Source organism: Epinephelus fuscoguttatus, linkage group LG16 (assembly GCF_011397635.1).
Source record: "Epinephelus fuscoguttatus linkage group LG16, E.fuscoguttatus.final_Chr_v1".
Taxonomy (NCBI): Eukaryota; Metazoa; Chordata; class Actinopteri; order Perciformes; family Serranidae; genus Epinephelus; species Epinephelus fuscoguttatus.
The window spans coordinates 26,596,037-26,609,322 of record NC_064767.1 but is presented as its reverse complement, the minus strand read 5'-3'; the positions used below and the strand labels follow the sequence as shown (position 1 = coordinate 26,609,322).

The 13,286-nt window shown below is 41.3% G+C and overlaps 1 protein-coding gene across 2 annotated transcripts in view; it reads left to right on the top strand.

The window, feature by feature from the left end:
* Nucleotides 1-13,286, top strand: part of macrod2 (mono-ADP ribosylhydrolase 2) — a 467,780-nt gene that overhangs the window by 439,203 nt on the left and 15,291 nt on the right. The window contains exons 14-15 of one of the 2 annotated variants that reach the window (XM_049600013.1): nt 1,549-1,695; nt 3,108-3,173. In XM_049600013.1, the coding sequence (XP_049455970.1) occupies nt 1,549-1,695; nt 3,108-3,173 (213 nt within the window). Of the gene's footprint in view, nt 1-1,548; nt 1,696-3,104; nt 3,174-13,286 lie in introns of both variants that reach the window. The other variant, XM_049600012.1, reaches the window with a different exon arrangement.

Here is a 13,286-nt window from a genome sequence, read left to right as displayed (position 1 = left end):
CCACCCTAGCAAACACCAGCAGTCTCACGACCACTAAGTGACACCCTCATAACACCAACCATTACATGTTTTTATATCCTGGACTATTGTACATCAGCTGCCAAACAACGCCCCTTAGCTGTTCTAAAATCACTGTAAAGCACGGCCTCTTGCGGCTTATTGCTTTTATAAAACAGTTACTAGATATACCTGGCAAAGTTTCATGAAATAAACACACAGCAACACAGAATGCAATGATTTATTGTTAACGAATAATTATTCTTCCGCCAAGTAGTGTAGTCCTTTGGTGACATTTAGTGGAATGGTTGTCAAGCAACACACAAACTGACGGTGTAGGGCTGCTTTACAAAGCTGTGGCAACATGGCGCCAAAGAAGTTTACCTGCATGAGCTCTAGTTTACCTAACATTATTACCAAAAAAAGTCCTTGTCATGTTTAAGTCACATTATAACCAACCTTGGAACTTACTGGCTATCAGCAGGAGACAATAAAGCTTCTAGGGGTGAGGACAAATATTGTGGGCTGATCTGGTGCAGCCAGTGAATATCTGGGCCAAGACTTTTTCTTCTGTGCACCAGTCCTTTCGGCTAATCAAGCTATATAAAGTAACACTGTCAATTTACCATAGGTAGCTGGTGTAGCTTGTCCGATTCTGATGGAGATAAAGGGATGATGTATTGAGCAGCAGCAACAGCTGTCACTGGAAACAGTGGGTTTCCTCACTGTAGGATCTCTTGCTGGCATCTTTGTGTGTTTTTTTGGCCGCCACTATAAACCATTTTTGGGGGCGCCACTGGGGATCATCAGTTCCCACGTTAGAGACGTGTCTCATAATTGTGACAGTGTGAAAAGACTTTTGTGTCCATAGTATGCATAGTACAAGTCTACACACACATTCCCCTCTTGTTATCGACTTTTCCAAGTCTCAGGCAGGACTGGGATTGGGACTGGATGATGTTCCAGGGTCCAGGCTCTCAGGATTATACTCCAGTCAGAGACCACACACATTGAATGACAGCGGTGCATACTTCTACCTTTGACCAGTCTCATCCTGTTGAATGATACATGATTCATACTAAGCTGTTGTTGGCTGTTGTCCTCTTCAGCTCTGCATCACATATGATAGCAGGTGACTAATTGGGGCAGTAATACTGACGTTGTGCGGTAGCAGCTGTGTGTTTATAGAGTGTTTTATGACGGCTTTGAAAGCCTCAGCCAATCATAATCAAGGACAGGAAATATCGGTTTTATAGATCTACATTTAATACAACTTGTACAGCCAAAAGGAAACACTTTTTCTTCAGAAACTGTGGCTTTTTAAAGTTTCTGACAGTTTACCCTTCTTTCCTGTCTGCCCCCCGCGGTAAAGAACAACCTGTTGATGTGAAAATGTTTCTGAGAGATTTCTGTCAGCATTATGGCATATGTGCTTGTTTTCTGCCATGTGTTACAGGATTTAATTGTGAAGGCTTTGATTCCCTTTGCCTGAATTAATCCTTCAAAACGTTATGTACTTCATTTTATGTTTCGATGTTTGTGTGCCTCCAGATGAAAATTCAGGAAACGAGGAGCCAAATCAAGAAAAGGACAAAGATGAAAATGAAAACCAAGACAAAGATGACGATGTTGGCTTTGACAATGACGAAGAGAAAGAAGAAGACAAAGGCACTGACAACGATAAAGATGAGGACAAAGGTATGTACTCAGGGGTGTATGTGTTTGGTTTTATTCTTGTACATCAAACACTTTGAGATACACGAGTTGACAGTCACAAATATTCGTACCAAATTGAAAAAGGTTCAGGTGATGGTCTGATTTCCTGATAGTAATTGTATTTTGTCACTGCATGTAGCAAAATATCCACAGGGCACTGAGGCAGTTAGATATGAATGAGTCAGTTCAATGCGTGAAACCCTGATGGCTGACATAATGACATCATAACAAAATGGAAACATTGATGTTTACATTTTTTGGTTTAGTGGCAGTCTAAAATTACACGGTTGGGAGATGGAACACTACAAATGCACAATAAGGGTTTTTTATTTCTTGCTGTCAGTGTCTGAATCTATGCAAATTCATCTCTCTGCACAGAATGAGCAGAACCAAGTGAGGAGGGATTAGCTCGGAGTGTGTGCACTTTTACATACAATATTCCATCACTTGAGCCTCATAGTGCACACACTAAGCATACTAACGTATACATAAAGCTGATCTCAATGACTATATTGACACACACACTAACATACAACTATCATTCCAAATATGGCAATATTTGATACAAGTAGTGGCAACAGCATATTCCTTTCAAATATTTGCAAATAGGCCTTTTTTGGAATAAAGCATTTTCTAATCAAGACATGTGGGGTACGCCAGTATCATTCAGGTTTTAGGACTACTGTCAGTGAAGATTCTCAGTCATCCAGGTCATGGTTATCGTAAGTGCTGTATCGTTGGCAACTTTAGGACTATTCCTTGGACATGTATACAGGGCATTCGGAACATGCATGTCAACTTCTCGTCTGTTTACAGTCAGCTCTGTTCGTTGTCATTGATGTGTTGTACACAAGCCAACTAGTCAACAGTTTGCAAGGATGTGGGGTAGCAGTGCATGCCCAAAAAAAAGTCCACATTTCTGCTTGGAAGAAACACGCCTAAACATTAAGTTTGCTATCAACATGTTTTTTGGATATGTGCAAATATCGCAACACCAACCTTTTCAAGAAGGGGGCTTAAGGAATGAAAGGGGGGAAATGTGTTTTCACGGTCAAACAAGTCCGCCACCAGGGGAAAACTTTCACAAAATCCTATTTTGATCCAAAGAAGCAAAATGGCACAAGCGGCTCTGACTTTTCTATATTTTGACATGATAGATGATATGTTAGGACACGGAACATTAGTGGAATATTCTTTGCCATTAGCCATGTAAACAGCTTAGAAGGAACAATGAGTTTTTCAGAATAAGGGTATAAACCGTAATATTCTGCATGTTAACGTCACTGAAGACACAGCAGGTCATGGGGGGTGCAATCACCTGTTTGCAAAGACACTAAAGTCGTGTGAATGTGTAGCACAACAAACATCAGAGGTTTGCTTCCTTTTTCCAGCAGAGGAAGAGCAGCCTGCTGCAAAGGCAGAAGATGACGACACAGCAAAGTCCACTGTGGAGATGGAAGGTAAGATCTGATTTGCTTGGAATTGATTTGATCTGATTTGATTTGATCTGATTGAGAGCTTCGCTGACTGACTTTCTATCAATGCGATTTTCTCAGTCAGCCTTGTGTATTTGTATACTTGTGAATTGAATTAGTATGGTCAGCGTTATTTTTGTTGTCTGCTGTTTGTCAAAGTAGTTTTCCCCTGAAATCAATCTCAGCCTGTCTAAGATCCACTTCACCCATGCTATATCACTTTGTATGGGAAGTTCAAGGCATTGCAGGGGACCTCAGGGGGTATAACACATCTCTGGAAGCCACAACGGAGGTGCTGAGAACAGTCAATCATAGTAGATAAAAAAAATTAAGACTGACTATTATATTGTAAGGCATTGTTCTTTTCTGGGCAGAATAAAGCAGGCAGTGTTCAATATTATTTAATGTCAACACTTGAAAAATGTGTGTTTCATCATGGTACAATACTACACTGAATCTCTGAACAACAATGTTGTTAGGTACAGGTTTTGTTTGGACCCCAGTGCAGATACTGAAGCAGGTCAGTCACAAAAAAGGTTTGTTAACAATAAGAAAAAAAACAAGAGCAGGCGGCGGAGGCAGGGAGCTGGCTGGCTCGTAGTATATTCACCGACGGATGGATTGAAAAAACTCAGGCACACGGTGAGGCACAAAGGACGACCTGAGTACAACGGGAAAAAACCACAGGTAAGTACAAAAACCTCTAGCAACACTAGAAGAATAGGCAGCAAAGTGTGGCTATGCAGCAAGATGAGCACAAGATACAAAATGTAAGAACACAGAGCGCTACCGAACATGACGGAATTATCTGGCAGCGTAGTGGAGTGAAGACCAGGCTTGTGTAGACAGGAAGATGAGGTGATTGAAGACAGGTGTGCCTCATCTGCTGCTGCAGGAGAAAGCCAGCCACGCCCCCTGACACACACATGCACTGCAGAACAGGAGAAAGGGGGAGGGAGAGAGAGAACAAACACAAAAACCAAAATCATCACAAATGTGATGCTTCCCATTATCTGCCTGGTGTTAGGTCACCAACGCTGTTTAAATGTTTCAGCAGGAGGTGCAATCAGATTGAAATGCTGACACAGACATGCCATGAGAATTTCAAAATATAAGTTAAGATAAGTTATAACTTAAAGATGACAATATGTAGTATCCAACGCCTGATATAACATATTCCTCTGTACCATAGACCTCCATTGTTTGCTATTTAAACACATAAATGAGCCAAACTGTTGCACAGGGCAACTTGTACCTTCAGTTTATATAGGCTGCATTCGGAAATACTCACTCTGAGTGCCGGAGCACACTCTGGCACAAACTGGGCCATTCTTAAATTTGAAGCTCTCGAACACCACACTGCCAGAGCAGCAGTGCGTTCTCTGGACACTCTGTCTGGGAGGACGGAGCAGCAGAGCGCCATGTGGAGTGAAAGTGTGATTAACTTAAAGGTTCGTTAATTCATGAATAAGTAGAACGCTCTGCTTCTTCGAACAACAGCGCTCTCATTTTAGTGTAGAGTGTCAGATTGGATTTACGAATGCATCCTTAAGAGTCCGTTTCACCAACCTGCTGTTGTATTGCTCATTAGAGCACCAAATTTGTATTAAACCATGGCTGAAAATAGTTGCCAACAAACACACTATTTACACTTGTTTGAGTAACATTTGCTGAAAACTTAAGTGCCCAACTGTTGTAGGAAATTCTAATACTTTTTCAAGACAATGTATATTTGTTACCTGTTTTTAAAACATTGCCACTTTCAGTAAGAACAGACTGGCTGGAGGCTCAGCAGCACAGACAGGGTAGGAAAGTCACAAAGTATTGAGAGACGGACTTACACATTGCTGGTTTTGGTCTTGTTGACAATAATACAAATATTGAATTATTCATGCTAAAGAAAAGACAGTGTTTAGAGGAAATAAATTCAAAGTTTTAAGGCAGGAAACTTTAAATTAGGTAATTTTCATCAGGTTGCCATATGTTAGCCTTTATTTGCATTCAGCCAGTCCAGTTGAGCTCCATGATGAGGCCAGCCATTTTGTTTAGCTCTAACTTCTCTTTCTGCATAGCCCTCGTTTATGTTCATTCATTGACCACATGGTATTATCCGTCTTTATTTATCCCCATTTTTCTCTTGCTCACATTGACACTGATTAAGGGTTTTTTCCTGGTGAAGTTGAGGGTTAGATTTGTGAGCCCCAGCCGCCCCTCTCCCGCCACTACACTAACACAAAGGTCTGAGTCACTCCCTCACCTCCATTTCACTTTCTCTTTGACTGACATTCAATTAATTTAGGGTGAGAGTGAACATTCCAGTTAGATCTATCTGAGATAGCCTTCTCCATCCTCTCTGAAAAGCCATTGGAATACGTCCTACAAACACTGCAGGCTTTCCATCACTGGAAAGCTTCACTCCAGCCTGTTGATTGTGTCTTGCCTGAGCCCGCCAGTGTCTGTCACTGTCTAGGGTTACCATGGGCCGTGTACTGTGTGGTGGCACTGTCAAGCAGTAAACAGTGGTGTCATTCCTGATTGCAGGCAGATTGCATTTTGTATAGAGGAGCGGGGCCTTGGACAGAGTGCAGACTCAAACTGTCTCGGATATTGAATCTCATGCAGGCCAACACAACCCGGCTTAGCCACGCGTAACCAGCTATTCACAGGACAAGACCAAAATGATTCCCGAGCCAATACCCTTTATTAAAAATAATAACTGTAATCAGGCTGCCTGCTCATGGCTATAGAGGTTAAATCTGCTTCATTGAAAGGAGTAATAAAATGCCTCATAATGATGGGAGGAATGAGTAATGAATCAAACAATTTGAGGAGAGACGAACGCAAGGTTGCTACACATATATGCATACACCTAATCAGGAGTCAGTGTGGAGGTCTTACCTGGTGCCTTAGTTTCTGTTTTCAACAGTCTTATACTCACAATCAAGTGGTAATTTGCGAGCACCAATAACTCAGGGATGGCGATATAATATGTTTTGTATTAACACACGCTGTTGGCTGTCTGGTGCTGCGTTCAGACAAAAGAGCTTCCCTTGATTGCAGGCAAGACGGAAAATTGTCAAGGTTTGTGGCAAATTTGTACATTTCCTAAACAAATTTATCCATTTGAGCAAAATCAAACCAATCAAACAAACTAATCTGAGCATTTGCTGAGCTTAAATTCTCCACAAGGACACACCTGTCTGCATTAATTATAAATATATGATATACTGAATTATTTGTTTTTCCCTTTCTTTTGCCAAATTGCTAATAGTGGACAAAAAGAGCGATAAATCTGATGCTCTTAGACACAAGAGCAAGGACAAGAAATATAGAAAGAAGAAATGTGCTGCCTCTTTGATCCTAAAGTAAATGTTGTAAGAATAATTCTGTCTAATTTTGCTGTTGGGTTATTTGGTCAGCTGTGTGCACTGATTCATAGTATCTAAAATACTGTAGCTATATTGCATCAGTGGCTGTGGACGCATTTGATTTCAAAATTACCAACTTGATAGCTTCTACTCCTTTGACCCGTTCATTATGTTGTTAATCGGTAAAGCCTCCTGTATGACGATGTTCACACTCCACATATTAGCAGTCCTTCACCGTAGGATGTGTTATAGACAGACATGTCGCTACAGTGTTCTCAAATACCATCTTTCGCCTCTGCACATTTTAATCCACGTGCTCCCAGTTGTCGGCGATGTTTGTTGACAGCCTGCTGTTCTCACATAGCTCAATATTGCACATATGGAAGTGTTTATCACAGCTAAGCATCTCAGTCCCAGCTCAGTCACACTAAATAATACAAAGCTTGGTGTTCTATTCATTTTCACTATCGTCAGCATTATTACTTGTTAATGTAAGAATCTATTTAGTCTGAGCACACTCCCTTATATTAGATAGAGATGTAGGACACTGCAGCACAGGTCATTTGCTGATGTTTTAACAGTTCATAGAACCAAACGATGCCATCTGTTGTTTACATAGCAGGTCTAAATATGTGGTTTTGTTCAAGTATTTAGTCGTGTTGTTCTTAGCTTTACAGATGACTTTAATTTAATGCAACATTATAAGCAACAAACAGTAGATATTCTGGGGATTTTATCGCTTTATAATATCTGTATGGAGGAGAGATATGTAAGGAGGCAGGCAGAGGAGACATTTTGTATTTTAAAGCAGGCTCCGCAATATGTATTAGATATCTCCCTGCACAGGCAATGAGATCCTCCGTCTGATATCTGGGATTTTATAAAGGCTCCCCAAATTGAATCAGAATCCAAGCAGCCTTTATTTATGAATATTCATAACATATTTTAAAATGGAAATGGAAGCTGTATTGTTATTGTGTGTTTTTTTAACTATCTCTCCAGCAAGCCTTGTTCTGGTGACTTGTGAGAGTGGGCACCCGCTTCAGTAAGCTCATGTAGCATCCATAAATTAAAATAAGACTGTCTTTGCCTAAAGCAAGGAATAAATAAATCTGAGTTGTGAACAGAAATTGTTTTTCCTTCATGCATGTGTGATTCTCCTACAGGAGTCGATAGCTATCGTCTTGGCTCCAAAGGTAAGATTTAATGGCTGCGCAGATTCAATGCCACCGAGCGAACACCGGCTCATCCTTCTTTACAATCAAACTTTGAGCAAATTTCGCCTGTAAAGCATTTGCATGTCATGCAGTGCACCAACACAAACCTGAATAAGGCATGTGAGACTGTTCTGTGACAGTATCTCCTATTACACTGCCACTCGGTTTAGTTCGTGCCTATTATCTACACAGCCTTTTTAAATGTGACCAAAAGGCAGTGCTGTTCCTATAATTCTGCTCTTCAATATATCCTTGAATATAAAGCATGGACAACCTTGCAATCGAGGGAGCCTGAATGTTCTTTATATTTTTCAGCCTTTGATAAAGCTGGCCTCTGGTAGAGGCCGACTGCAGGATGAAAGCAGCTCCTTGACTATGGAAGGATGCTACAGAGAATAGTTTAGAGGGGTGGTCTCTACCTAAGCATGGCTGGGTGCAGAGCAGACAGGCGAGTACAAACTGTAATGGCACACTAAAGCCAGGAAAAAGGGACCCTGCAGGGGAGATGGAGAGAAAGAGGATGGAGAGACAGACAGACCCAGCAGGCCATCACAACAATCTCAGTCTCAACACAGCAGAGAGACGAGGCACCATTACATCAGCCCAGAGGCTGTTGGAGCTGACATTCCCACTGCTCATCTCTCCCTTGATTTTTCTTTGTTTCCTTTTCTCTCTTTAGACCTGTTGTGTTGTTAAAGGAAAAAACATCACAGCAGCACAAGTAAACTCTAGTTCACACTCATTATCCAAGTTTTCACTTGTTTATGGTTTCTTTATTGTCTTGATTTCATGACTTTCTCTCTCCAAATGTTTTTCCCCCCATGGTAGCCAGGGTGTTTTAAGTATAGATGGCTGTGAGTGCTTTATTTAGCGCTGCGACTGTGCCACAACCGCTTGCAGCTCACTGTATGTGAAGCTCTGAGCAGAAAGCCCAGCTGCATCCACAAGTGCCATATGGTGCCCAAAAACAACATGCACATCATGTACCCACCTCTCTCCCTTGTACAATCAAAAAACACTAAAAAAAAAAAAAAAAAAAACAGCATCAAAATGGAGGTGCAACAAATTCCCCTCTAACAACTGTTATGAGAATTGTTGTTATTCTCTTGTTTGCGAATGTTATTTGGGGGATGTTATTGATTTCTATGTATTTTACTCCCTCGGTGGTACAGCTTGAGTGTAACATAACAACAAGCCGACATAAATGGCTCTTCTGAAATCCAGCAGACTTGCCATTGGCAATATCAGGGTACACACAAAGCTATCACAGCACAGTGACCCTGTGTGGTCGCTCTTTTTATTTTAAAGTGTCAAATACAAAGAGTGGTATTTCTTAGTAATCCACTGCAAATCAAAAGACCCTTTTCCTTCTTTTTAACAGCTTGAATAATTTATCCCAGAATTCATTGGTATATTCCTCTCAGAATTTGTTGTTACTGAAGTGCGCTTTGCATTCATGTTCCTTTGTCTTAGCAAAAAGGATTTGAAGCTTTGCTTAATTGGTTGTTTTGTGACCCTTTGTCTTCGCCTTTTGTGAACAATGGGATACTGGTGATGTAAATCTAATTCTGGAGAGCAATGCGGTCTTTCCTGTGGCTAAGAGTTGTCAGCACACAATTAACTTTTGGCATAACATTGTATACTGTAACACTGAGTGGCTCCTCAGGGAGCAAGCTGCCACTGGTTGAAGACATTAGGCTATGCTTGTGTTTTATAGCTTTTTACACTGACTGTGAAAGTCCAGGAACAGCAGCTACACCAATCACAGGCCTGCTGAGACATTGTGTTTGAGTGCCGTGAGGACCACAGTCATATCTTTATCCGTACTAATGCAGCTTTTATTGTTGACTTCCGTTTGGCTTTGCACCTCATTCTTGAACTCAATTTGACTCATGTTTTGATTTACTTTGTAAATGTTAGGTCACTGAATATCAAATCGAGCCAATTTCTTGGTGATTTCAATATGAAAAAGTTTGACTTTTTAGAATCCCTTGGAGTGTGAGGGTCCTTTCACACCCACCTTGTTAAGTCCAGACTTTTGGATTTTTCAGTTTGATCCAAACCAAAATACAAGTGTGAAACTTCCCTCAGTCCAAACAGCTGAAACTTGTTCCAGTGAAAAGAGATTGTCTTGGTCCAGATCAAACTGAACCATCCATGGTTTGGTTTCTTTCTGGTGTGAAAACATTTTTTGGATGGTTTGGACTTTCAGACCAATTACAGGACGTTTTGGCAGGCTGTCGTCAAATGATGAGAGTACTGTAGTGCCTCAGTGTGCTGTGCTGTGCTGTGCGTGTGTGTGTGTGTGTGTGTGTGTGTGTGTGTGGTTTAGTGACGGAGAGAGTGGTGGTGGCTACGCTCAGAGCAGACAGGTGTTGGCGATTGGAGCGGGGGAGAAATTAACAGTAAAGTTGTCAAGTGGTAGTAAATGTATAATGTGGGTTTTGGTTAGTCCATGAACAACACAACATAACAAAATGAGCCGCTGTAGCACATTCAGAGAGGAGGAGACGACTTTGTAAACAGTCAGCTGGAAAAGACTCATAAAAACTCAGACACTTTTTAATTATTTTCTAAGAGGATGAGAATGAGGGGATACAAGAGGATGGCAGAGCACATCTATAAAACAGTCAATGTCAAGTACAGTGAAGCACAGCTTACGTAGATAATGACAACAGGATATATGTCATGTATAATTATTTTGTGTGCTTGCATAATTGCCATGTGAAACCAAAACTAAGCGCATCAAATGTATACAATGTAACATAAAATGCAACCCTTGGTTCATATCTTGGGTCTGACTTTAAGGTGTGAAAAGACCCTGATTGAATTTGGTTCTTTGCCATCATTCCTCAGCACAGTGCCCTGTGTCATCTTGTAATGTTGTCTTATTGATAGTTATAAAGCACTCTGGTCATTTGGCTGGAGCTGGAGAATAGACCAACAATGTGCACAATGTCCATTATGTTGGTCACCTCTGGCCCAGAAGCTTGCCTCAAAGAGACGGGGCCTCATCTAACAAGCTACAAGGGACACACATTTCTGTCCTCCTTTGAAGCTCCTCTTTTGATCAGCTCTCTTATCCTGTCCCCATCCCTCTGTTTGCTTCACAGAAATGGTAAATGAATCAACTCTGAGCAGAGTGAGAATTTGTCAGCCAGCAGAGATGCAACAAATGTGTGTTTGAAAAGTCCCGAACACATTTTAATCTCTGTCAGACACACATACTTTAAAAACAGACACGCACACACGAAGACACTGACTGATGAGTGATCTCTGTATGGGTTGCCTGTCTCCTGGAGGCAGTGAGAAAGATTTGATGGTAGCTACTTCAGTTAGAAAAAGGGAGCAGTGAGATACTGACAACAATGTTCTTTGAGACTCAAGCATGACAGTCGGGGTTTTTAGTCTTTGGATTGCTAATGTCACTCACTCGAATTTTCAGATATTGACCCCTTTTTCTGATCTCTCCAAGTTCACCCAAAAGGCACTGAGGGTATGATGCAACAAGATACAACACAACATAACAAAGCTGCAACATTTACTCCATAAACTGATTTGTTGATCAACCAAAAAACTGCCAACTGATTTGATGAACTTTTTTTGCAAAGGGTTTTTTTGTAAGCAAAAAAACGACCGAGAAATGGATGGATCCGTCTTCTCAAATTTAGGAATTTGCTGCCTTTTTTTTTTTTTTTTTTGGTCTTAACATAATAGTAAACTGAATATTTGGGGGGTTTCAACTGTTGGTTGGACTAAATTAATCAATAAAATAGTGGGCAAATTCATCAATAACGAAAATGGTCATTAGTTACAGCCCACTGATATCAGTTTTGATTATTTGTTTTCAGTATCTGACACCTATTTCCTGGTAACTAACCAGTTAATTTTTGAGGAAAAACAGGCAAAATTACATGACGTACAAGAGATCTCTTCTTTTAATCTGGCGCTTGTTGACTTCAGTAAGCTTTAGCACCACATTTCGAAGCACTAGCCAAAACTTTAACGTTTTGTGATGTAAATCTCTACCTTTTATTTCATTTTCTGTTGGCATTGCTCACTATGTTAATGTGCGGAAACTGGTTAGCCTTGGCCAATCGGGTCAGGTAGGAGCTAGCAGTGCAACTCATTGGCTATTACCACTAGAAACAGCGTCCCAGTGGTGGGACGGCATTCCTGCAAAAACATGGTGGTCACCCTTTGGTCTCACCTAGGTATCTACAGTGAGTAAGTGGCTTCACTGAGCCACAAAACCCCTTTAACATTGTTAATTATGTAAGCACCACTAGCTGTGCCGACACTGCTAACGGTGCTAACAGAGTGATAACATCATTAACAGAGCTAGAAGGGACCAGCAACACTGGTCAGGACGGCAATACTAGAGGTTATGGCTGAATTTGTGGAACTGCTAGCTAGCTCCCACCAGACTCAGGTGGTCCGCAGTGCAGCGAACTGCTGAGCTGCAAAATAAACCAATAGAATATTCTCAATTAACCGTTGACATCCCTATTGCAGTCCTTATGATATGATACAGTTCAATAAATTAGGTCATGTTATGATAAGAAAGTGATACATTAGAATATTTTATCACAGAAAACACTAAATTGGACAATATTGGGGGAAAAAGCAGCAACCGGCATTGAAGTAAAATCATGTTAAAAAAAACTGTGACGATACTAATACCTAATACGTCTTCATTTGCTATGATAATGTCTCTATCAGTCTCTCACTATGCTGCTGACACATATACTTGGAGCTTCTATTGAGGTCTACCAATCAAGCTACTCTCTTGCTGACCTTTCAGTGTTAGACAGCTGCTCTGCCAGGGCTCGCAGCTTGCGTTGCAGTCTAGACGAGCACTTTGATTATATCGACCAGCCCGATCCATGATCTCCGGCGGAAAACCTTGAGCTGCCCAGAAGAGGCATCATTTCATAACTGCAAATCAGTCAGCTGGCCTGAGCCTTGTCCTGGATGGCACACAGACATCCAGGCCTGCCGCTCCTACACCTCCCTCCGCTGTGGTGTGTCCCATTTTAATGCATCGCAGGGGTTAGCCAGATCGCCTTCAGTCAGATTTACCAGTCCCCTGCAAGACTGTCTGTCTGTGCCTTGATATAGTAAACCACAATAGGTAGTGAAGACAGAGGTGGGCAGCTTCCTGCAGCAGGCCCGCTAGCTGTGTAGGGAGAGTCTAAAGATTATGTAAAGTAATTCAGCGAGTGATGAGAGAGGAGCAGGCCACCACTGACAGCAGGTTTAGCAGGTATGTAGGTCACACAGGGGGAGGCCTCTTTTGCATTTTTTCCCTTCCATGTCTATTTTTGTTTTGTCTCCCTCTCTCACTTCTTCACTTAATCAGTTATTCACTTACGCCTTTCATCTCAGGGTATCTCAGTGTTCTCGCTCTGTTTTATCTCCCTTTTTGTTTTGTGACAGACCACTGTGACTGTCTCACACTAACTTGGACAAAGTGGGGAACAGAAAAGACTAAAGAAAAAGAGAGAGATTAA